Source organism: Poecilia latipinna, unplaced genomic scaffold (assembly GCF_001443285.1).
Source record: "Poecilia latipinna isolate Pla-1442-1.1 unplaced genomic scaffold, P_latipinna-1.0 Scaffold2613, whole genome shotgun sequence".
Classification (NCBI taxonomy): Eukaryota; Metazoa; Chordata; class Actinopteri; order Cyprinodontiformes; family Poeciliidae; genus Poecilia; species Poecilia latipinna.
Genome location: NW_015115229.1, coordinates 8,917 through 34,994, shown reverse-complemented (window position 1 = coordinate 34,994; position 26,078 = coordinate 8,917). Strand labels below are relative to the sequence as shown.

The 26,078-nt window shown below is 37.9% G+C and overlaps 2 protein-coding genes across 6 annotated transcripts in view; both read left to right on the top strand.

Moving 5' to 3' along the window:
* Positions 1–12,936, top strand: part of zfr2 (zinc finger RNA binding protein 2) — a 27,920-nt gene extending 14,984 nt beyond the window's left edge. For all 4 annotated transcript variants that reach the window (XM_015020597.1, XM_015020595.1, XM_015020596.1 and 1 more), the window contains exons 9-19: positions 225–344; positions 1,312–1,457; positions 1,821–1,956; positions 2,600–2,802; positions 3,518–3,686; positions 5,060–5,234; positions 8,803–8,891; positions 9,261–9,356; positions 9,514–9,625; positions 9,761–9,858; positions 11,392–12,936. In XM_015020597.1, the coding sequence (XP_014876083.1) occupies positions 225–344; positions 1,312–1,457; positions 1,821–1,956; positions 2,600–2,802; positions 3,518–3,686; positions 5,060–5,234; positions 8,803–8,891; positions 9,261–9,356; positions 9,514–9,625; positions 9,761–9,858; positions 11,392–11,556 (1,509 nt within the window). In that variant the 3' untranslated portion in view covers positions 11,557–12,936. The remainder of the gene's footprint in view (positions 1–224; positions 345–1,311; positions 1,458–1,820; positions 1,957–2,599; positions 2,803–3,517; positions 3,687–5,059; positions 5,235–8,802; positions 8,892–9,260; positions 9,357–9,513; positions 9,626–9,760; positions 9,859–11,391) is intronic.
* An 80-nt stretch (positions 12,937–13,016) lies between these two features.
* matk (megakaryocyte-associated tyrosine kinase) overlaps positions 13,017–26,078 on the top strand; it is an 18,297-nt gene continuing 5,235 nt past the window's right edge. Inside the window, exons 1-12 of one of the 2 annotated variants that reach the window (XM_015020602.1) lie at positions 13,017–13,293; positions 13,413–13,448; positions 15,794–15,907; positions 16,044–16,159; positions 19,175–19,394; positions 21,371–21,464; positions 21,590–21,655; positions 23,090–23,189; positions 24,309–24,393; positions 25,010–25,083; positions 25,195–25,390; positions 25,789–25,875. In XM_015020602.1, the coding sequence (XP_014876088.1) occupies positions 15,794–15,907; positions 16,044–16,159; positions 19,175–19,394; positions 21,371–21,464; positions 21,590–21,655; positions 23,090–23,189; positions 24,309–24,393; positions 25,010–25,083; positions 25,195–25,390; positions 25,789–25,875 (1,152 nt within the window). In that variant the 5' untranslated portion in view covers positions 13,017–13,293; positions 13,413–13,448. Of the gene's footprint in view, positions 13,449–15,793; positions 15,908–16,043; positions 16,160–19,174; positions 19,395–21,370; positions 21,465–21,589; positions 21,656–23,089; positions 23,190–24,308; positions 24,394–25,009; positions 25,084–25,194; positions 25,391–25,788; positions 25,876–26,078 lie in introns of both variants that reach the window. The other variant, XM_015020601.1, reaches the window with a different exon arrangement.

Genomic DNA, 26,078 nt, shown 5'->3' with positions numbered 1-26,078 from the left:
GATAAATACTTCAGGTTGTTGTTGTTCTACAAAGCTTTGCTTTGTTTTCAAACTAAAATTCGGTGTAGTTTATTATGTGCTGCTGTTCTTTTTCTTTTTTCTTTTATTTTAAATCATTAACACCTTTTAAGGCCAAATAGTTTTTGAAATATGCTTTAAAATGTACAGCTAAAGAATTAAAATATGATTTATTTACGTTGTTCACTGGAGTCTTGTGCTTTCAGGTACGCAACGAGGATGGAAAGGTGATTCGATTTCACTGTAAACTCTGTGAGTGCAGCTTCAATGACCCCAATGCTAAAGACATGCACCTAAAGGGACGGAGGCACAGACTGCAATACAAAGTAAGCTGCTTCCTGTTTGATTGACCCTTTCAGATACATCTGTACTACGGTGCTGTAACTGAAAGTATACATTTTTTGGTGAAAAACAGTGTACAGGAAGTTTAACTTAGTTGAAAGAAGTACATTTAAGATATACTTTTAACTTATGTTGCACAAGTTTCTTCAAAGAGTTGTAGATTATTGGTGGCTACCCACAAAATGCCTGGATGTTTGCATGATTTGGTTTAGTCTTGTGTTTCCTGTGATCAAGTCATAATTTAAATCTCCTGAGCTGCTTGTGTTTCTACTTCCTCTGAAGTTGCCCACTTTACTTTCAGAAAGCATCATGATGCTTCGACCCATTTTATTGTAAATCTTAGTTTGAACTGTGGTTCTTGGTTCAAGGTGATTTCTGTAGGTTGTTTAAGTAGAATCGGTTTTTCAGGTTGACAGTATTTGGTTTGCTGATAACTGAACATCTATTTTAAAAGCTTCCTGTTTCACATTCACTCTGCTACATTATTAAATAAGGTACAACTTAGAAGTGAGGCACAATTTTCAATACAGTTTCAAGATTTATTGAGATGAACATTTAAAAATATGTAACTATGTCAGGTTTTTGTACTCCAATGTCAAAATAAACTGAAGGGAAAATAAAGGAAAATGAGCCTAGAATTGTAAATGTAAATAGACCTTAAATTTTAATGTGAGAAACGATGACGATCATCCTGAAACGTCTCCACCAACATTAATAAAGCGGAGGGAATAAGAAGCTGTTGCTCCAACCTTCTTCTGCACTCTTCAAATGAAAGAAAGCAACTTAATTCTCAAGTCAGATTAAAGAAGAAATGAGGAAGAAGTCTTAGGGGCAATTATCAACCTAATATAACACTTGTGATCTGTAAATTTAAATATGAGATCTGGCAATAGAAAAACCTGTCGATTGTATCTGTCTTCATTTGCTCTGCCAACTTCTGATTTTCTGCAGAAAAAAGTGAACCCAGAGCTTCCTGTGGAGATCAAGCCAAGCAATCGGGCCAGAAAGCTTCAAGAGAGCAAGCTGAAGAAGCAGAAGCAGAAGGCTGTGCTGAAGAGACAGAGAGAGGATGAGCAGCGCTGGCACATGGAGATGAGGTCCGGCTTGACTCTTTGTCACAGGCCTAAACTTCTTCCCATTTTGACGTCAGTTTTGAAAGATGTTATTGTTGCTACAGAAGTGACTAAAAAAGCCAGAATGAGTAACTTGCATCCACGTTGGTAACGGCAGTAAAAGGGAAGTGGGTGAAGTTGAGCACTTGACAGTAAGACTCACATGAATAGACTGCGTGTGATGCCTCTCACTCACATGGTTTTCCTTGTTTATCAAAAAAAATATATATATATTTTTTACTAGTTTTCTAGAGAGTAGTTCAGAACAAAATATTTTACAACACAATATTTTTTAAAGTTGACTTTATTTACATTAGTGGGTGGGTAAATTGTCCCTCTTTCATGCAGACGGTATGAGGAGGACATGTACTGGAGAAGGATGGAGGAGGAGCAGATGTACTGGGGGGAGCAGAGGCGCAGGATGCCTCCTCCACCTCCTCCACCTCTCATGAGTCGCCCTGGCATGCCAGTGCCCCCTCTACTGGTGAGCATCTTGTTCTTCATTTGGTGTGTATGGTGGATTGCTGTAAAGAAAAAATATAACACTTATCTCATGTTTAATAAGATTAGAATTATCCTAACTCTTCATAGCATTATCATCACTGAAGCAAGAGATTAACGATTTTAATTATCTACTTCGACCTTCTGACCCTGACGATAATGCTGCCTTATCAGTTTTAGACCTGTCCACCATCAGTGCCTCCACCGTATCTTGAACTGTGTGCAGACACTGCTCTTAAATTGTTCTACTCTAATCCTGTGGACTTTTTCTGTCGGTCTTGGACAGTATTATTCCTTTTTTCCAATATGGCGTCCCTCAGGGTTCTGTGCTGGGCCCTGTTTGTGTGTTTCATCTTTTTTTTTATTTAGTCTTTGATAAGCAGGATATTACTTTTCATTCTCTTGTGGATGAAATTAAAATCTGCCTCATTCTATAAAAAAAAAGCCTCTCTAGATTGTCCTAAAGACAAAAAAAAAAAACATTAATTGAAATAAATCCTGAGCCTAAATGAAAACAAAACTGAGAATATTACCATGAATAAAACATATTTTGGGACGTCAAGGAGTTGTTTAACAGGCAATTTAAAGAATATTGGCATTGACCATGAGTGTGTCTCTGCTTTAAGAATTGTGTCCGGCGCCCTGACTCTGCTGATGATCGTCACATCATGGCCAAGCATTCGACTATTTACCCGGTGGAAGAGGAGCTCCAAGCTGTTCAGAGGATTGTCTCTCATTCTGAACGAGCTCTGAAACTGGTGTCAGACTCTCTGCTGGACAAGGAAGAACCAGCCGTACCCTCTACTGCTGCTGAGGGAGAGGCTACAAGGCAAGTGGAGAGGCCTCTTTTTATCGCAGTGCTTTGAGTGACATGACAATGTCGAAAGTGACATTAGGTTTTCTAACATAGACGTTCTTATGCTTAGATATCATAGCCCTGGAATGTGCTGCATCGGACATCAAAATGTTAAAATTAAACCTAGGAAATATGAAAAATAATCGATAAATACTAAAATTGTTTGAATGAATCAAACAACTTTGATTTTATATTTTAACCTTTTAGACAAATATTGAAAAATACAGAAAATTCATAAAAACTTTTTATTTTTCAAAAGCAGGAAAAGTTTTGACTGATTCATCATTTGCTATAAATCCTATTTGCTTTTAGAGGCAACATGTTTTACATCAAGACGTTACAAGATGTCAGTCTACTTGTAGTAGGGCAAAGGTAACATTACTCTTTGTGGCTGGCTGTTGCTTATTGTGCATCGTTGGTAGCAGTGAACCGAGAGTGGGGAGGTCACAGTATCTAGATACACTTCCTGTGGTGTATTGGGCTTCACAGTTTCAACAATACCTGTGGTTAAAGAAGATAGCCCAAGTCATAATTACTCTAACTGAAGAGTTCACATCACCATTCATAAAATAAAGTCAGTGCGTCATATTTCCTTCTTTAATTTTAGTGCGCCGTTTTGAATCTGTGGACATTTGGAAATATATTTCAAGTTGAGCCTTGAACCTTAATGTGCGGTTTTTCTTGTCAGTGCTGAGAACCCGGCCCGGATGCTAAAAGGTGTGATGAGGGTGGGGATCCTAGCCAAAGGCCTGCTGCTTCGCGGGGACAGGAATGTGGAGCTCATACTACTAACAGCTAAGAAACCCACCGTCTCATTACTGAAGAGCATCGCCAAGCAGCTGCCAAAGGAACTATCGGTAAGCGTTCAGTTAATCATTTGAAAGATGGGTTTTATACTCCAAATATGTATTTTCTGGGCTTTTCGGGTGAGTTACTTCCTCTTTTATATGATCTTGAGAGATGGAAAAAAAGAACCACAAAGATATTATTCAAAGGAAGTTTTAAAATTGTGTCATTAGTTCATTACTTAAAGAGGAAGCAACATTATTTCTTGTCATCTACAGACTTGGCTAAAAGAGAGGTAGTTGTGAAACAGGTAAAAGGAGAACCAGAGGCTTCCTCTCCTGATGTTTGTGCCGTGGGAGAGGAAAAGCATCTTTTAAATTTGACTTCACAAATATCATTGCTGCATGTATTACCTTAGGAAAAGTATTAAACTCAATTTTTCAAGTTGGCTCAGACATAAATAACCTCAAAAAAGGTACACACTTTTGAAATATTATCTAAACGTTCAGTCAGTCAAAATTTTACCTCAATACAGTGGACAGTAGCATTTATAATGCTTCGTTTTTCCTTATTTCATGTTTTCCATATTTTATTTATAGCTGCAACGGCATAATTTAGAGCAAAGCACATTAATTTTATAATGGCCTAGTCAAAGTTCAGACCAAAATCCAACTGAGAAGTTGTCAAAATTTGAAAATTGGTCACAGAGGACCTCTGTTGATGTGCAGAAGAGACTCTCTAGAGTCTCTTCTGCTAGAGACTCTAGAGAAGATTGGCTTTTGTTGGTGAATTGTAATGACAAAACATAAAAACATTCAAGGAGACTCTTGGTTGGCTCCTGGCTTTAATTCTGTTTCCACATTTTAATTGGTATCCTGCTAGAATAGTGTGCCACAAAATCTTAAAGTGACACTCGGCCTGTTTTCAGTTCGTTGCTTTTAGTCTAGACTATCTTCATGTGACATCATCTGGGGACTCAAGCTCTGGGAGAAATGCTTCCGCAACTGTTTTGTTATATTTAACCCAAATGTGTTTTTTCGTGTGAGGCTACGAGACAACTTTATACAACATTATCATGTGATGCTTACTATTTTCCCTCCTGCTGTGGCAGTATGAATGTTTTATTAAAGGAGCTTTCCACTGATCTTTAGATTTACTGCCTGGTTACGACACCTGAATCCTACAGAGTGAGATGAGACTTGTTGCATTATCCTCCCAGTTTATTTTCAAAATTGTGCATCTTTAAATACATTTTTCATGACCCATCAGAGAAATCACTCATAGTGACCCTTATATTTCTTAATGAGGAGACTCAATCCCAATGGCCTTTAACAGAGGCTACAAACACAGCAATTACCTCATAACTTAACCAAACAAGGCTATTTTTACCCCTACACCCTTCCTCCTCTGTAGTGAGTAATCCAAGTGTCCTTTTAACCGGCAGACATTTTCTGAAGATCAGTATGAGGTGCAGGCTCATCCCGACGAGGCGAACATCGTGATATGTTCAAGCCAGGAGCCCAAAATGCAGGTGACCATTTCTCTCACCTCGCCGCTGATGAGGGAGGACACTGCTGCTGAGAAGGACAAGCAGGCAGAAGGAAAAGCGGCCGAGAAAGGTTAGAGAAGCCAAAGCTTTCAGTACCAAGCAACCAAATGTGTAGTACACATCTGTAATACACCTAATATACCCATAATTTCCCTCTTACTCCACCGTCTAGGGATCTAAATGTAATCCACAGAATTAAGTAATGTTGTTGGGATTTTTACAAAGCCCAAATTTAAGATTTCTTTTAACCTTTAACAATTTAATCACCTTTTTATTTGTCCCACTTTTTTATCTGCCCATTTTCTTTTGCAGCTACACTAGTCGACCATTTATTTCCTAATGGGAATCAAAAGCCGGGCTCTCCGACCTTTCTGTGCCAACAGGGTGTGTCTTTATTTCATGAACGCATTCTCATGCAGAATTTCCAGAACCTCATCTTAGACGACAGTCATTGTTCTGATAATGCCCAGGGATGAACATCTTTCCAGTAGACTTTCTGTTTATAAACACCACCATTCATATGTAGAAGGTTTACATTGAAGTAAATGGTAAGTCTGCCATTCCTGCATCATCTTGAGGCATTATCTATGTTGAGGTACTGGAGTGTTCTTTACCTGCATCACAATGATCTGATTTTAATAACTGAAAGTGACTCTGTTGTTCTGACAGTTTCCCCTTAGGCTTACATCTTTTTGGAGAGGCAGATGGGAGGACACCAAAACAAACACTGAAAAGACTTGTGTTCATGTTTGTTTGCTTTCCTACCACCACTGCTTGTTAGCGATGTCTATATATTTTAAAATACTCCTCCACAACCTAAAGTATGTCATACGATTGACGCTAAACAATTTGAAACGGAAAGAGCAGCAAATATTTCTCTCCTGCTGCTTGAATGACAATAAATTGCTGAATAATGATGAAGTTTAGGACATTTATTTGTAACTTTTGTTTTGATACATGGCCATATAACGAGAGCAAGCGAACACTGTTAGTCTGTCTAAAATCAGCTGTGTCATATACAGCGGAGCCCCGATATTCTGCCTCTATAACTGCCTATTTTCATTGTTCAAACACTATATATACCTTATTATATTTAGTGTAAATTTGGAAATACTGAAGTGCAAATAGATGGTGGTCCACTGTACTCATATGAAGGATTGTAGGCAATTTTACAGAGTTATGAAAAAGTCAAATTAATTTTACCTTGGTCACAGTTTTTTTTTTTTAAATCATATACAACAAATGTGCTAATTACACAAAATATAATTTCATGTTGTGTTATTTATATATTGAGAGTCTGAAAAAAACTGATTAGCTATTTGACTGGGTGCGCTGGCCTGCAGTCTGCTGCTTGACATACTTGCCTCTAGTCTTTTTGAAATCCAGCTTTAATTGAAAAAAAAAAAAAGTATAAGATACTTAACACCAGTTGTAAGTGGCTCTCTTTCAGTTTCCACACCATGACTTTCAAAATGGAAAATTCTGCCTTGTAAACAAACAAAAACAATATGTTAGAAACCAATAAAGAGCTGATAAAGTGAGGAATGTGTGGGCAGAGAGACACTCTGCTCTTGCAGCCAGAGGAAGTTCTGCTCTCTCTGGAATTTGATCCCACCTCCTATTAGAGGAGCTTAAATAAACCATAACATTATGCTTGTTCCCATAAACAGTGAAGAGAAAAAGACCAGAATCATTGTGTTGCAACCACTGCTTTTCCTGTTCTAGTAACTGCAGTTATTTAAGTATATTGTGTTTTTTATTATTATTTTTAATATTATTAAAATCATTTTTGAAAACATGGTGCAGATGTTTTCAGCCGGTCTTGTATTTTATTTGGGTTTGTTAATCAGTGCTTTCATTCTGTATCAGCAGACCCTAGCAGGCCAAAGTCATGTGAAGGCGACACTGATGCACATACCACTAAGAAGAAATGTTGATGGATCAAGTTGATCCATTTTTAGGGCTTTTTTTTTTTTTTAAAGAATAATAAAAACTTCACTGTCATCAGAGCGTCTGAAGCGCTCCTAAATTAAACCTTTGAAAATTGTAATGAATGTGGATTTTTGATTCTAAGTGGTATGATAGTGTAGGCTTCAAAACAGATTTTTTTATTTTTGTTTTTCCATGTAACTCTATTAAACACTACAGCTCTCATTAACTTGGAAATGTGGAAACCCCATGGCTGACTAGTGAAGACGTCACTAACCACATTTACTTTTACAAATAAAAGATTCACATTTAGATGACCAGCTGCATTGACGGTCTACACGGTTGAACCATGTTTTTCTCTAACAGGTTATCTAAAGGTTTTTCTCTTATTTCTTGCTAATTTTATCATCACACCTGTTATATTTTTCATCAGTCTTATTTTTACCTGGTTGCTTGTGATGTGTTAGAATATGTTTGCAGACAGATTCTACATGTTTGAGTTTTGTTCACACTTGTTTCAAAGCAGATTTTTGTTCTTCTGTAGTTTGTGGGCTTGTTGGGAAGAGAAACAAAAACAAGAAGTCTACCACGCTCAGAATGGGAAAAAATTACATAAATGAGAATAATTACCTCTGTTTCAACAGCTTGGAAACATTTTACATAAATTATCATGTTTTCTGTTTGAGGAGCAAGTAGATGTGAGTTTAAATTTGGGAGAATAACGACTCAATTTTTATTTTTCTGGGTAAAAACTACAAAAATATAATATTTTGATCTCAGGCTAAAAGAGAAAGCAGAAGGAAATGTACCGATCGGCCACAAAGCAAACTCCTGTTACTGTTTTTGTTCCTTCAGCCTTTAAAACAAAACTCTGGGGCTTTTCTGGAGTCCAGGAAAGCAGCTGATCATTTGAATCGTTTGGGTGGGGAAAATACAGAGCAGGACCAGTAACCTTGTGGTCGTTGTAGTTTTACGCAGTTGCACACATTGCTGTGATAGAGAGAAAGGTGGCTGAGTGCTACGGCAAGACCAAAGCTTTTTTTAGCAGAACTTTGTCTTTACTTTTAAATAATCCTGGTTGCTTTTAGTAACTATATTTGTTTTAAAGGTTGTGGCTGATCAGTGCTCATGTTGGAAAATAGAAACTGTCTCTAATGTCTCATTTTTTTCCTTTTTTTTTTGTCAGAGCAGACAGTTTTATTTACCACCACTGAATGTCACAAATAATACAATCAATAACACTGTTTGCTTTGGTTTTCAAGTTGGTGGGCATCAACCAAAACTTTTGAAGGAAATGTATTTCATTTCATAAGTCGTGTCTGTTCTTGACAAACCAAACCTAACTGTACTTGTGTAAAAGGTGGACTGGATTCAAACATGGCCTCTTTTCTCTGAATGTGGGATTTCTTGTTTCTGTTTTCATTCCTGAAAACTCATTTGTATTTTTTTTTTCTTTTTTCTTGTCTTACTTAGAAACTGTCTTCCAGACTGGTTTTGTTTCTCCTTTTATTGATGCCTGTTTTGTATCCTCTTGAATACTGACTAAAACAGATTATCTGATGTTTTTTTTATTATTATTATCATACTTGCATGAACTATGAGAGATATTCCTACTCTCAATCAAACGCAGTAACAACTTGAGCTATATACTGCTTTCATCATGAGAAGTCTGCAAGATGTCGAGTAAAACTGCTTTTTATTTTCAACAGATCTGTCAGAGAAGGATCCTCCCGATGTTTTAAACAGGAAGAAATGTTTGGATAACCTGGCTTCCCTCCGACATGCCAAATGGTTTCAGGTAAAGTTTAGGGGGAAAATCCTTTTGTTAATGTTACAAATATGCTCTTTTATTCTTAGATGTACTGTAAGAAATGTTCCCATGGTACAGATAAGTGTTAAAGTGCAATAGTTATATGGAAGACGAAGGATATATATAAACAGTAAAATATAGGATGAAATTGTTTTCTATGTAAGATCGAATGCAGTATGTTTTATTGTCAAGACAATGTATGCAGATGGCTGATTATTATGTTGAAAACTTTGTTCAAAGTAAATAAAATTTATGTAATATTCTGTGCTTAAATTGTATTGTTGACGCAACAGAAGTCCATATTCTCAGAAATAAATGCTTCCTTTTGACGAGGCTTTCTCTTTTTCTTCTCTAAAGGCTCGTGCAAATGGATTGCAGTCCTGCGTGATCGTCATTCGGGTGCTGAGAGATTTATGTCAGCGTGTTCCCACCTGGGGGAAGCTGCCCAGCTGGGTAAGTGCTGCTCAGTTCTCTGGGAGCTATAAAATAAAATGAATATCATCATTGCACGAATAATAGGTTTCAACCAAACATGAAAAGGTTCAGATTTAGTGGTTTTAGAGGGACTGTGCAAACATAAACTAGAGTTTGTTCACCTTTCTCCTGTCAGGCCATGGAGCTGCTGGTGGAGAAGGTGATCAGCAGCGCTTCAGGCCCGCTAAGCCCCGGGGAGGCCATGCGCCGGGTCCTGGAGTGCATCTCCACAGGCATCCTGCTTCCAGGTCACAAATTAGCACAACCAGAATAAATAACTTTATTATGGGAACTGTTTTTTGCTCCACAGTGATGCAGCAAACGCAACTGAACTTGGCTGCAAAGTGGTTCTGTTGTTGTTACCGTTCTCTCTTGTCATACAGATGGCCCCGGCCTGATGGACCCCTGTGAGAAGGAGCCAACAGATGTGTTGGAGAGCATGAAGCTTCAAGCCCGGGAGGATATAACTGCCAGCACACAGGTGCTTACCTGCAGCTTTGCAGCGCCCTGCGAAAGCATTTATGTCACGTCAACTTTTTATGCTGTTTTTTCATGTTAAAAACAACACATTTCAGTATAGTTCAATGGGATTTCACGTGACAGAATGACACAAAGTAAGTAATTAATAATTGTGAAGTGGAAGGAAACAATGTATTATTTTTTTAACAAACAAAATTTGAAAAGTGCGGTGTGTATTTTGTATTCAGCCTTTGAGTTAATTCTTTGCAACACAAATGTTTTTGGATATTTCTCTAACAGCTTTTCACATCTGCAGGTTGATTTTTTTTTTTTTTTTTTGTCTCCATCTTTTTGACAAAACAGTTTTTAGCACAGATATCTTTAGTGGATTTAGGTTTGGATTGGGATTAATTCTAATCCAACAAAATAGATAACATTATTTAGTTATTGATCTAATGAAAGTCTTGCGCTCTGGTCTTCAGTCATTTGCAAACTTGACAGTTTGTTTTGGGTTTTTTTCCATCAACTCTGACCAGCTTTCCTCTCCTCTCTGAAGAAAAGCCACAACATGACGGTGCTAATACCACGTGTTACCACGAGGGTGCTATGTTCAGTTAAATGTGAGATGTTCAGTGTTAGTTTTCCATTGCACAGGTTTTTACATGTAAGGAAAAAAGTTGAATTCGGTCTCATGTGACTAGAACTCCTTGTTCCATTGGTTTCCTGTCTCCTACGTGGATCATGACCAACTGCAAACCAGACAGGAAAGGATTCTTGCCACTCTTCTACAATAAAGATTTGTAGAGTACATCACTAATAGTTGTTCTGTCGACAGATTCTCCAGCCTGAACTGTTCATCTCTGCAGCTCCTCTAGAGTTTCCATGGAGCTCTTGGCTGCTTCTTTGATTCTTACCCTCCTGCCCTGTCTGTCAGTTTAAGTCAGCAGCAGGGGTGGATTTAAAGGATTTGTGTTATATAAAGCACAATGTCTACAAAACACACATTCATTAAGTTAAGAACAATCTAAAAACTTTGGCTTTTTAGATTGTGCCGCTGTAAGCCCGTTCTGCAGGTTGATGGCCGAACGTTAGTTTCATTTTCAGAACTACACTGTGTGAGATGTTTACAGGTTAGGATGTTGTTAAACTACTTTAAACTGTCTGCTGTGTTCCTTCGTCTTCACGGGTTTACCCCTTTATCTACTGTTGTACTAATTTGTTGACTTCTAAAGGCGGCTGGTTGGATTTTATTTAGGGGTATCAAGTGGAGGGGACTAAACACAAATGCACATCACACATTTCATGGTTTTATTTGTGCATAAATGTTGAACACCATGCATAATTTTCCTTCCACTCTGCATAGATGAACTAATTTGTTTATTTTATGTCCCCTAAAGTCTCTAAAGACTATTGAAGTTTTTGGTTCTAATGCGAAAAACTTTGAAAGTCGCTGTAATTGAACTGAATGCTACAAATGTTAGATGCAGCCCACAAATCTCCGCATTCTGACGTTTCCTGTTTTTTTTTTTTTTGTTTGTTTGTTTTTTGGTCCCAGCATGCTCTGCGACTTCTTGCTTTCCGTCAGATCCACAAGGTTTTGGGCATGGAGTCGCTTCCAGCGTCTAAGGCCAACGCACGCAACCGCAAACGCCGACGGGACGTCAGCGACACGGGGGAAGGAGAGGGAGAGGGCAAAAAAGACAAGAAGGACGAAGCTTGACCTCTGCCCCCACAGCAGAGGTGTTTGCTAGTTTAGAGACTGGTAGAATGTCACTATTATTATTTTTTTTTTTAAATCTCAGAAAAAAACTTTAACCCACAGATGTACACGTATAAATATAACCTATGACTCTACATGTTACATGTCTACCGTTAAATCAAGAGGAATTATGTATTTGGAGAAGGTTTTGGGCTGATGGTTGAAGACCAGATTTAATGCAGTTTATTTTGAAGCTGCAGTTATTTCATTTTATTTAAAAAATAATATTAATAATAATGTTAAAGATGCATCATTCCAATTCGGTTTTGTGTCACTATTAAACCGAACCCTCTGTTTTTTTTGTTTTTTTTTATCTTAGGCAATCACCACTTTTATTTCCTGTCTCCTTAGAGTCTCAAGTACACTAAGACACCTTCACCTCAAGTTTTATTTTTAGTGCTTACCTCTGCTGTTCTTCAGGCCAGCTCACTCTCACTCCTGATCTCACTGAATTAACTTTGCTGCTTAAAAATACTTCATTATGAAATATAGGAAGCTTTGCATTGTTGGAGGAGTAAGAGCCACATACAATACTGTGATGTTTTACGGTGCCTACAGATATAAAAAAAATAGCGAAAAAAGGTTGTATAAATATTCAGGTTACTTTTGCACCAGTTAAAGCTCCTCCGGTTGTATAAACATCTTAGGAGACGTTGGGGTTGAGCTCAACCCCCCTTTATGAAACCTACAAAACAAGTCAAAGCTAATCTAAGTTATGAAACCTACATAGACAGGAACTAACCTCTGAGGTTTTGTCTTTAGGGGCTCACTTGAAAATATGTTTGTCTCTGCAGATGGAGGTCTTTCCTTGCACAGTTTTATTCAGAGGAAACGAAGCACTTAAGAGATGACAATGTATGCAGCCATAGTTCTGTCTTTTTAAATATTATGCCTAGAAATCCTGTTTTTCTTCCAAAGAAGGTTTAGGGGAGGGGAGGATCTTTAGTCAGACAAATAGACTGAAAATCTGCTGTACGGATCAAAAGGTTACAGTCCCTTGACTTTCTTCCTTGTGCCTGCGTCATGTGTATTACAAAAGACTGAGTAAGGGGAACATTTATAAGTTGTTTTGCGTGGTTAGTGTTGTCTCAGTTAATAGTAGAGGAAGGGACGGTTGCACAACATAAAAACCGATATGAGAGAGTTACTTGACATGTTTTAGTTTGGTGTTTATTTACAAAGAGCCTCATATACGAGTCCCGCTTATTTTATTTACAAAGGACGTCGCGGTCTGCTTTTGTATCGTTTAAACGGGAAGTGTGAACGTCGCTGTCCTATTATTTGAATGTATTTGTAGTGATGCGTAAAATTAAGAGGATGTAATAAAACACTCTTCAGACGGTCCGTCTCCTGTTTTTATTATTTCTGGACAGGGAAGATTAAATAAAGGAGGAATACAGTTGTGTCAAAAGCAGGCGTAGAAGTTGCAGAGTGCGTCACTTCTTGCGCCGCCTCTTCTGAATTAGCGGCACGTTTTTCCCAGTGCTGAGGAAGTGGTCCGCACCAGAAGACGTCCAGGATGACGGGCTGCAACACAGACGGATCCAGCTGCGATGTCAGCGCCGCGGGAGCTGACTGGATCTGGATGTAGGAGGGAAATCGGGCTCTATTGGCTGAGGATTTAAAGTTTTTGTTTTTTGTTTTCTCTGATCGCCGGCTGTCCTGAAAGCGGCCGTCGGTGTTTTCAGAGAGCTGCAGGTACTGAAATATTTATACGGAGCGAGCTGTCGGCGTTCCCATGCTCAGTCTTTGTCCGACACCTACAGCTGCATCATTACGGGATTACCTCTTGAGTGTGTCACTCCTGTTTTCCACAGGATTTCTGAACAAAGTTATCAAAATCCCTATCCAAGGTGGGTTCAGTTCTTCAATCCTCTCATTAGTTCCCAATTAAGGCTTGGAAAAGTTGATGTGTTTGTGACCAGGGACGTCAAGACCTACTGGGGCAAAGCAACTCAAATTGATGTGTAAACAGTGTCTCCTGAAATATTTCTTCTTTTTTTTTATGTAAACATAAAATGCATGAATTTACCACACTACCTCATCTAAATTGGACTGCAAGTCCATACTTTGGGTAGGCCACTCCAAACTCCTCTTCTCCACTCTGAGCCATTTAAAAGGTGGAATTTCAGCATGTTTGACCTCAGGAAAATGACATGTCCTTGATTCTTCTGGAGTATTTTGTGATCTCCTGGATGAGTCATGGGGGGTAATTTTTTGCTGGATCCAAAGTTGAATAGCTTCTCATAAACTTCAGTAAGTTTAGAAACAAATAATGCTCTTTGCACTCTGCTTTTAAAACAGTGTCATTTAACAGAAGGGATTATTCAAGTTGTGGTCAGTGGAGTAAATTAATAGTCTTTGCTACAAGCCATAAAAGGATCTGGTGAAAAGGTGTCACTCTATTTTAAATTATTTTGTGTCTGACAACCAAATCTGACTTATCTATTGATAAACACTTTCATGTAGTTACCAGAAGGTTTTGGTTCATGAGTAAAAATAGTTTAAATATCAGCTTTTTATTGACTGCCAAAGTCACAAGGTGTTGGTGACGATGTAACGGTTCATGCTGTGGTTTTGAGTTTGAGGGGGCATTCAACAAAACTATACACACACAGTGTATATATAATAGTCTAATGACTCTATAATCACTTTTCAGGATGTTTTTTCACAGTTTCCTGTGTAACATGAAATAGATTTGAAGTTTTGTCAACATGTTTCTTAAAAACATGAGCAGAAACTGAGAGAAATTCACTCAATCTTTGCCAAATCAACAAACTCATTTTTCAATGAATTGCACGTAATTTAGTCTTAGTGGAATTATAATGGCTCCAATTCAGTTTATTCATCTAAATTTGCAGTATATTGAACTGTTTTTATGAGAGTTGTGAGGTTCTGTTTATCACATCAGATGGTCGGACAGATTGAAAGGATGTGAGAGTTACTCAACATGTTTTACGTTGACGGTCTTTTACAAAAAGTTTCTATTCATTTACTTCCACTAAACTGTAAAATAAGTTTGGGTCCACGTTTATTTTTGATACTGAAATTACATAAATGTAAAAATATGTTTGCATGCAGTTGGAGATTAATTTTCCTATAGGTGGAACCTGTGAAGTGCACCAGTCCCTCGTGCTGTAAAAAAAAAAAATCACGTGATACAACTTCATCAGGATTGGGTTTTCATTGCAAGCTTCCTCCTTGTTTCCCAAATGTAACCATTGTTCATTAAGTCCAAACATTTCCATTTTACAATAATCAGACCACAGGACATGTCTTTAAAAAGTTAAAGTATTTGTCTCTGCATGCATTTTGTCCAAATTTGTAGACTGGTGTGATGTTGCTTTTCTCATTTTAAGTGTACAGAAAACTAAGGACGTGTATTGATTTTAGACAGAAACCCCATAATAACACAAATAAAACGACAATAATTAAAGACCAGACAGAAAATAACAAACATCTTGAACTATTTCTGATAGTAAGTTAAACTTTACCTGTCAGAGGACTTTCAAATAAAGGGCCAGCAGTGACTGTTTCGTCTAAGAAAACTTTCAAAGTTTCAGATTTGATAAGTCAATGATTGTCTTATTTTATCTGTGCTGACCTTTTCCCTTCTCTATTGGTTTCTCAACATCAAGTCAAAAAATACACTTAGCAGATTAAACTATACAAGCAACAAGATCTTACGAGTTGAACAACATGATGATGATGAGCATTGCTGCCACTCTTCCTGTCCCGTATGGAGTTATATTTGATGCTGTTTCGGCACACTGTATTGTCCCTCTCTTTTACTTCACCTGCATGCCTCTTAGTTTTATGTTTCTTTTATGCTCTTTGATACACGAATAAACTGAACTGAGCTGTTTGAACAGATGAGCGTGTCACTTCCAGGCATTTGGACTTGGATGCCAGACATGTGGGGAACCACACTTGTGGTATATCAGCTGATTTAAAAAAAAAAAAAAACATAGAAATTTCCATGATGTCAAACAAGGAAGCAGTGTGTTTGAGAGGTGGCCTTACAAACATCCACAGTTAGTCATCAAAGTAACTTCAACCTAGCAGAAGCTCAGAAAGCACTGGCATCGTCTTTTGGGGTTTTGTTATGTTATGCTCTGCTCAGTAGGCTGTGTGTAAGAAGCCTGAGCGAAGATGCGGCTGATGCTCCTATTATTATCTCTCTCCTCTCCCCCGGCAGATGAACTGGGCTCCTGGTACTCAGTGTGTAGCCAAGTGTGACAACAGGAAGGCCAAACCTGGAGAGCTGCTCTACCACAAAGGAGACATTCTCACTATAGTTGACACAAGCACGGTACTACCTCACCAAACGTCTTTGTTTAAAAGTTTAAAAGTTCACAGAGTCCGTAAAACCAATGAGACGTCCGTTTGAAACGACTAACACATTTTTTTTCTTTAATTTAATGAGAAAACTTTGCTTGTTGTTTTAGAGGAAAGGTTTCTACGCTGCCAGACACAACACCACCGAAGAGGAGGGGCTCATAAACTCAAGCAATGTGCGTGAGAGAGAGGCGCTACGAGTCGACCCTGGCCTCAGCCTCATGCCGTAAGTCTCATCATCATCCTCCGACTCTCATGAAATCATTTTACCGATCATTCAGTCGAGTCTCAAGTCAGACCCTTGTGCTCTGCGACTGCAGCAGCTTCTGTCTTTGAAGCTTATCTGGCGACCACAGTGTGTGGGCTGATCCTTGAGATGCAAGCAAACACCAACTACGAGATTAACTTCTCAAACTTCCTGTTTTTTGGAGACATAAATGTTGGTGGTCTGAAATAATAGTTCAATTTATTTTTAGAATGTTGTTCTTTATAAGTGGGTCATCAGTATTGTATCTGGCAAGATAGACCACAGACCAGCTCAGTTTTTTTTCTTTTACAGTAGTCCAGTTCTTTTTTGTTTTTTTTTAACTGGGAAATTGACCTTTGTTTCAGTAAAGTGAATACGCAGATAGACGCAATTTAAAACAAAACTGGTAAAATCCTCTTAATGTGTTCTCTTTCTGTTTCTTGTTGGAGTTACTTGAGCAGAGTCGCAAACATGACTCTGCCAGTTTGTGGGCACAGTTTCATTTACACGTACAAACGGCTTCATAATAAAGTTGTTAACTTTCATTACAATAGTGCATAAAACTGCAACGTGTTTTTCAAAGAATCATCTCTTTTTTTACAGCCACAGAATAACACCCTCAATGACTTGTAGAAATAAAGGAAATCAACTATAAAGTCTTGTTGCAATTGAGTCAGATTGACTTATTATTTAAAGTCCAACACTGGAAAAGATACGCAAACCTGACGGATTGGGAACTGGATTAAATATGTCAAGTGTGATAAAACAAAATCAGTTGTTCCTATGACAAATCATTTCCTCAAGGTCATTCAGTCACTGCAGGTGCTGCTGCTGTGTGTCGGAGTGTGTTTGTATTGTGTTTGTCCTGTGCGAAAGCTGCAGCGAAGCGGTTTGTTTTGGTGGCTGGGTTTTTGAATTACCTGCCTAATAGTTTAGCTAAGTTTCTTTTTTAAGAATGTGACCTTTTTGAAGTTTAGTAATTTATGAACAACTTTGCTTGTTTCTGTGGTTGTGGCTCGACCTTTATTAAGAAAAAGCTCAGCCTCCGGCTTCAACCAGTGGATCCTAAAGATTGATTGTTCCTGCGATTGTTTTCTATGAGTTACCAACAGAAAAAGGAGTGGAGATGATTGCGGATGAAGAATCTAAATTTAAGGAGACCACCAAAAATCTGGCAGTCGTGCTCTTTGTGTTTGTAAACTAAAAATCCAAACACCACCTCTCTGCTTGTGCCACGTTACATCACCGAAGAAGAAACGTTGCCATCTAAAATGCTTTCAGAAACAACAACGTCCCTTTTAGATGAGTAATAATTAATTCATGCGTTGCATGCCAGTCTTGTACATCTACGAACTACGACAGAAAAACTGTCGTGAAAAAATAACTAACTACACGACTAATGCGCTCGTGTAGGATATATTTCCTGATATCAGTAATGATATCAGGAAATCATTACTGATATAAATTTGTTATAAAAGAATTAATGATTGCACTTTAAAAATCAGGTAACTTTATGTTATTAAAGGTAAAGTTTAAACAGTAATGATTTCCTGGTTAATGTCAAGTTGTCATAACAAACACATTTTGAATAATGTCAACTTTGTATTAAAAGTGTCATAATTTACCAAATGATGCTTTATGACAACAATCATAAATATTCATGAAGGCTTATTCATGTTCATGACAGGTGTTATGTCATGTTTATGACAGTGTCATGTCAGTCTTATTCAACCCCCTTCAAATAAAGTGTTACCGAGTACTGAAAATCAAGTTAATGCCAAGCACGTCTGTAGCAGCCGAGGTGAGAAGGCAGATGTACAGAATCGGTTTTTCTCCACTTTAATCTGCAAGTTCTCGAGAGACGAAGGCACTGGTTTGATGATAATATCATCAAACTCTTTTTTTAAACTCGTATTTACTCTGCGTGACACCACCCGCTTGCATGTAGAAATGCTGGAGCAGAAGTTGTTTTCATGTTTTTATTTCTGAGATGAAAGAATAATGTGAGTATTACTCCAACTTCCTCATCGCCGTATTTATGCAAGAGGTTTTGAGGTCTTGCTTTTTAACATTTGACATGTGTCGCATGCACAATGCACAGACCCTGCAAAGGAAGTGAAAGATCTATTTTTGCTGTTCTGCTTTATTAGGGCCGCAGAGCCAGGCTGTTTCTAATTCCCTCTGTTACGTCCCCTCGTCTCACTTTGTGTTGTGCATCTTGTTTTTTGTTGGTTTATGAATGCAGGTTTTTTTCCCCCACACATATCGACGCAAATTAATTACAACTGAAACGATAAATTGAATTAACCGTGATCAATCGATTATTGAAATAACTAATTTAGTAATAAATTTAATTGCTAACTGAAGGATGCAGACTCTAAAAATTACCATTTGCTCAAAGAACAACACAGTCAGAAAAGCAATTAAGCCAGAAATGAACAAAAAATATATATACTGCTCAAAAAAAATAAAGGGAACATTTCACTTTAATTTTGTGTGTGGCTCCAAATCCAGGCCTCCATTGGTTAAGAAATTTGATTTCCATTGATGATTTTTGTGTGATTTTGTTGTCAGCACATTCAACTTTGTACAGAACAAAGTATTCAATGAGAATATTTCATTCATTCAGATCTAGGATGTGTTATTTGAGTGTTCCCTTTATTTTTTTGAGCAGTGTATATTGCCCATAAGATAAAAGAAATAATCAACAGATTAACTGACAGTATTTTTTTAGCTGCAGATTCATCTTTGCCACAAATGAACAAGTTTTCATTGTTATTGCATTTTTGACAAAATTTTTTGTTTTCTTATTCAAAAAACAAAACAAATTGCTTATTTGCATTATTAATGCATTTCAAATAACGTGTAAAAAAAAGTACTGCAAATTGTGCCAGTTTTTTTTAATTTTATTTTTTTTATCCAATCAATTTTCAAATTGATTGCTGAAATAATCGATTACAGTCATTAGTTTCGGCCCGCATTGTCTGTCCTCAGCTGGTTTCACGGGAAGATCTCCGGACCGACTGCGGTGGGAAAGCTGCAGCCGCCCCAGGACGGCCTCTTCCTGGTGCGGGAGAGCATACGGCACCCGGGCGACTACGTCCTTTGTGTCAGCTTCTCGAAAGAGGTCTTCCATTACCGAGTGATTTACCAAGACAACAAGCTGACCATCGACAACCAGCAGTACTTCTACAACCTCATCGATATGATCGAAGTGAGTGAAACACTCCGTACGGATTAATCACTTTCAGAGATTCGATATGGGTCGGTATTAAAACCAAATATTAGAGGAATTCGAGTGAGACATGAAGTTTAGGTTAAATAAGGCGTCTATCTTGAAACAATTCTTCAGAAATGTAATAATTTAACTTTGAGATGATTCAAGTATGACGAGTTATTAAGATGAATTCTTAGATTCAAATTTAATGTGACTCATGTCATGTTTTCACCAGTTTACAGTAATTGAATAGTTTCATTTATTTCAGTAAAAAAGTGAAGCATATCCATTCACTGATGAAATCACTGATATTCATCACTGAGTGTTGCAGATCTTTGTTAGTTCAAATTCTCAGAAAAATTCTGTAATGCGAAAGATCAGTTAGAAGGATTTTTTTTGGTACATACATTTTGTTCTAATGAGAAGTGCTTATCTTGGTTGGAAAAAAAGCGTCAGTGGAGTGCGGTCAGCCTTTGGCGTAAAGTGGTTCAAAAGTCTTGCTGCAGGATCTAATTTGAGATGTGATGAAAGAAACAAAGTGTCCTCTGAAGAGCTAAAAGTGGACAAAAATGAAATTACATGAGAATATGTGAAGCTGCACCCTAGTTTACAAGTATGTAGTTGATCAATGCTTGTGAATCATCTTCTCCTCAATGCATCTGCTGCACAGTCTGCTTCAGGTTTTGGTTAAACCTGTCGTTTGCATATTCTAATCTGCCACATCTTTTCCTTCCACTCAACTTACCACTAACATGCTTGCATACAGGACCTTGTTGACACCCAGTTTCTTTAGCAATGACCGTTAGTGATCTGCCTTTATGGTAGAGGTTGTCAAGTCAGCAGTCACTCCACGATTGGTGAAAGCCAGAATATAACAATTTGTGTTTTGTGTATTTTTTAACTTTTTGAAGACCTGCTTTTAGGTTTTCCACTAGCTGTGAACACAAATACTCTCTTGAAACAACTAACTCTGTGTGTCTACAACGATTATCTGATATATGAAATAAGACTAACCCAGTAGTTTTGTGAAATGCTTTTGTTTATCAGACTGAGACCTGCTGAGGCATCTAATCTAAGAGGCTGTTTTCAAACTATATCAAGGTTTTAAAGTGTTTTTCTAGATAATATTTGACCTCTAATGGATTGAAGTTTTAATGTTGGTCAGCATGCATTAAGAATGTCAACATTTTTTTTATAAAGTGTAGCTTCCTCACTATGTGTAATTTCTCATGAAGTCTGGTCATGACCTTTTGACAGTGCACAATAGAAAAAACACAAACAAAACCAAACTGCTTCTTTCAGCTTTTTCAAAAACAGGTGCGTGGTTTACAAGTCGAAGTCTTTTTTTTTTTTTAAATAAAAAAAAAAAATTAAAATTAAAAATAAAAATGACACTGAAACATGTATTACAAACAAACTGATACTCTGGTGGATTCAGTTAGTATCTTTAGGAAATAAATATTTTATCCCAGTTTAACCATAAGATGTTTCACTAAATCTCTGTTTTCTGCATTAAAATGTCTGCACCCAAAGCCAGACATTGATGGAAATAACCGTCCATTTAACTGATCTGACATGTCGATATGCGGAGCATGAATTCGTGACTTTTGAAATATACTAACTTACCAATTATTGGATCATAGCATAAAGCCTCATTCTGTTTTACCCTTTTATGGTTTATCAGGCGAAATCTTATGTCTGTGGCTGTGTGGAGAGTCACACTGCAGCATCCTTATCAGTGGGCCGCAAGCGTCTTTACGCCTGAGTCACTCTGTAACTCACTCCTGCAGAGGAAACAGAGGGAGGAAAGATACTGGACTAACCCAGTGTGTCACAACCTACTGCCGGACGATTTTTTATTTTAGTAAAATTCAGGTGAATTTTGCTTTGTGGTGAATTTGGCCAAACCAGCTCCACGGAAACAGACTACAAATATTCGCCGTCGGTGACTAATTTGGCTTTCTTTGATGCAGTTTTACTCAAAGACCAAAGGCTCCCTCGTCACGACTCTGGTGACGCCCAGGAAGAAACAAGGAGCCAAGTCAGCTGAGCAGGAGCTGTCTAAAAGTAAGCTCGGAGTCAAGTTGTGTCGTTTTGTACAAAAACACAACACTATGCACTTAAAAACAAGTTGAGTCAGAGATGTTTATGCTTTTTGATATGTTTGCAGTCACTATGTTTGTTTTTTATAGCTGGGTGGCTGTTGGACATTACGAAACTCATTCTGGGAGAAAACATTGGAGAAGGAGAATTTGGTGGTGAGTTTTGTTTCTTTAAACAATGACAAAACCTGCAGGGTGGGGGTGGGGGTGGGGGGGGATAGTTAGGAAATGACAACATGAAATATGTCATCTTTTAATGGTATCTATGGTTGAGAAGTGTTCCTGAAACTGCCTGACACGACACAAGCCGCACGCATTATAGTGAAGTCCTTGATAAATATGTTATTTACAGATTTGTATCTTGAAAGTTTTCTATCATCACACCTCCAAAAAGAGTCCAAAAACACGTATCTCACATATCTCCTATGCAATTGGTAGAATTGATTCTTCAAGCTTCTCGGAAAACTTTGCTCCATTATCAAAACATTCCCACCACATGATGGTACCACCTCCGTACAAGCAAGCTTCTTCTTCTTCTCTCCCAATGTACCGACGGTCATTATGTCCAAACACTTATCATTTTAGTTTACTCAGACCACAGGACATGTCTTTGTCTCTGTGTGCATTTTGTGGAAATAGTAATCAGCCTTTTCGAGATACGAGTTCTTCTTCTCTCCTGGAATCTGGAACTGTATCCAGAGAGGAACTGGCGCCACCGCGAAACTGCGGTAGATTTTCAGTTCGTGAAAATCTACCACAAACTGTGGTGGATTTTCTCTAATCCACTAAGAGGTGAAAATGCATTATAGACAAATATTTGCTTAAATATCCATGAGCAGTTTGCTCCTGAGCCACAGAGGATTGTCTCGTTGAAAAGTTGGCTGATTTTTCCATGACGTCACCCGGGGAATCAGTGTGTTTGAGGTGTTTCCTTAAGTGCAAATATATACTGCTCAAAAAAATAAAGGGAACATTTCACTTTAATTTTGTGTGTGGCTCCAAATCCAGGCCTCCATTGGTTAATAAATTTGATTTCCATTGATGATTTTTGTGTGATTTTGTTGCACATTCAACTTTGTACAGAACAAAGTATTCAATGAGAATATTTCATTCATTCAGATCTAGGATGTGTTATTTGAGTGTTCCCTTTATTTTTTTGAGCAGTGTAGTTGTAAATTAAATCAAATGTTGTGAAATAATCGTCAGCTTACGCAACCGTGATGTCATCATCTCAGCTTCCCCAAAGAGTTTGATTGAAGGAAATAATGAAAAATTCGCTTTAAGAAATATAAGCCAATATTCTGGCAATTTAGCAAATATAAATATTTTTGATAATCTAAACTTAAACATAGTCTGCAGGTTAAATGTCTGGTTTTAACTCTGCATAGTGCACACATAAGCATTTACACTTTATCTTTTAAACCGTTTGCTTTTCATCCAATACGGTTTAAAATATGTTTTTCAGTGCCACAGTTTTAACTTTATACTCTAATTTAAAAATATAATCGAGAACATTTAGAGACCAGAGGAAGTCAGATTAAAACAAAATGTCTCAGTAGATATTAACTCTGTGTAATTTCCAACCCTCAGCTGTCTATCGGGGGGAGTACATGGGCCAGATGGTGGCTGTGAAGACCATAAAATGTGACGTCACAGCTCAGGCGTTCATGCAGGAAACGGCTGTAATGACGTAAGTCCTCAAGCGTTTTGAATTACCTTGGAACGCCATCAGGCGTGATCTATCGCTTCTGTACTTTAAAAAGCACACAAAGTTCTGGAGAATTTTACAAACACTCATCATGGTCATAATTTTTTTTTTATATATATATATTTCCCGGTTTTTAATGAGTTAGCTGAATTGTTTTACCACTGGCAGAAAACAAACACCAAAACTTTGGGTGCAACTTTCAATTTGTGGTAGATTTTCTCTAATCCACTCATTATAGACAAATATTTGCTAAAACATCCATGAGCAATTTGCTCCTAAACCACATGCTTTGTCCACAAACCTTTGGCAAACATATAAATATATATATAAAAATCAGCCTGTTTTATCCTTTCACGTCCAGTTTTGAAACACATTTCGGTTCATTTGTGTCCAAGTTGTTACTTTGAATTGAACAATTTATAACTTGAATTGAAGAACTTATAACTAACCCTCCTCTGTTTCATCATATTCGCATTGTGGAGTGCACCAGTGCAAATGGCAGCAACACCTCAGCATGACGGTGCCACCGCCGGTGCTGCATGGACGTTACAGTGTTCCTAATTGATAGTCTCAGTTTGGCTCCAACAAAAACCGAAAGGAGTTGCAGATTTGAAGGTGTTGACCTTGGATCTGTGTTTTGGTCTCATTTGGTGGTGATGTTCAGCTTCCTTCATCGCAAACAGAATATTTCAGTTTATGATTAGCTTGAGCTCTGGTTGTTTTTGGTTTGTTCTTTAACATCCTTACCGATTTCCTTTCTGCTGAGGGAGATGATTTGATTCAGATGGACAAAACCTTGACACACACTGCTGTTCCAGCTGAAAAACTGTTTGCCAAAAATTACTGTTGTTTTTTTTTTTATATATATAACCTTTGTGGATGAGAGAAAATCTAAAATAGAGTCAAGGTTTCGCAGCCACTACTTGTTTTGAAAAAAAATCATAGAAGTCGTTTGCGGCATTATCCTTAGAAAAGTTTATATTAACATGAGATTAATACAGATGATAGATGTGTGTAAACGTTTGACTTTAATTGTGCATCCGTGCAGTTTGGTCGAGGATTGAAGTTGGTTTCACTTCTCTGTGCGTTTCCTCGTTTCAGGAAGCTGCAGCATAAGAACCTGGTGCGACTGCTGGGAGTCATCCTTCACAAGGGGCTCCACATCGTCACTGAGCTCATGACCAAGGTACGCTTAACAAACACAGTTTAACCCCAAAAATTATCCAATCCCCCAGAGGATTAAGATTATTCCTTTTTTTTTCTTTTTTTCTTTTTTTTTTTTAACGACTGGTGCCTTTGTGTGAGATTTAAACCTAATTGTGCCAGAGGTATGAATGAGTATTTATTATAATAAATCATGAAATAAAATATTATTCTGGTAAATATTAAATGTAATTTTATCATGACTGCATCACCACATATAAAAGCCGGTTATAACGATACAGAAGCCACATGTTCTGCTGATTTATTTGTATTATGTAAGTAAACTTGTAAAAAAAAAAAAAGAAGAATAACCAAAGAAACAATTATTTATTAACAAACCTATTCTTGACTAATAATAAAATTGTTATTATTTTTGTACGTTTTGTATTTGCTGAAGTAGCTTTCCCTTCTATGATAAAGGTATTTATCACAGATCATTAAAAAAAAGTTGCATGTTTTTTTTCCTGCCAGTGGAGGGCGCTAAAGAGCAGGCCCAATTCAAACCCGTCCGTTTGTGTTATTTCCTCTTTATTTATCGACATGTTACGCTTAAAGGTTTGTGTTTACCTTTAAACTGTAGGTTTATGGTGTGTTTGCAGGGAAACCTTGTGAATTTTCTCAGGACCAGAGGACGATCAGTCGTCGGCCCCGCTCAGCTGCTGCGCTTTTCCCTGTGAGTCTCATCAAACTGATCTCGTTACGTCACTTTTGTTTTTGGGGAGACTTTTTAAGCAGATGCTGATTTCCTCCATGCCGTGCTTTTCTTTGCACGTCCTGTGGTCAGGGATGTGTGTGAAGGGATGGAGTACCTGGAGTCGAAGAAACTTGTCCACAGAGATCTGGCAGCGCGAAACGTCCTGATCTCTGACGACAGCGTGGCGAAGGTCAGCGACTTCGGCCTCGCTAAGATGGACTCCAAAGAGACGGACAAAGCCAAGCTGCCTGTCAAATGGACGGCTCCTGAAGCTCTGAAGAAAGAGGTACACTGACTCTGTTATCAAAAAAAGAACAATCTCCTCGTTTTACTGCTCAGCTCGCTTTATCTTGCACCACATAAAGAGAGGGCGGTAATTTGAAACATTCTCTGTGTGTTGTTCTCCGATCAATATATTGTCATTAATCAATAACTGCAGACCTGACTCTCACACGTGTTAGTCTTAAAATATCACAACTAGAAAACGGGGAATTCCAGCAGAGAGGGGCAGATCAGAAATAACCTCCACCCACTTTTACTGGGTTATAAGTCATAATTAGGAGGAACCACGTTTTATGTGAAATTTACTCCTTTTTTTTTTCTTCATTTATATTTTGATTTACCGAAATCATAATTTAATTTCCTTTCAAATCTGTCTTCAATTTTTACCCGTTGTTTCTGCAGAAGTTCTCCACAAAGTCAGATGTTTGGAGTTACGGCGTTCTCCTGTGGGAGATCTTCGCCTACGGCCGCCAGCCCTACCCTAAGATGGTGCGTATAGCGCCTCTCCGCAGCGATGTTCGTGAATGTTTGTGATTTCGCAGAGAGTCCTTCAGTTCAGCACACTACCGCAGAGCCCATGAGCTGCTGGCACTCAGTTGATTTCATGCCAATGAATGTTGGTTACTTCGAGAGCTATGTAACCGCGTTCATAGCTCTCGATTTGATGTTTGCAAATCAAAATGTCAAAAAAA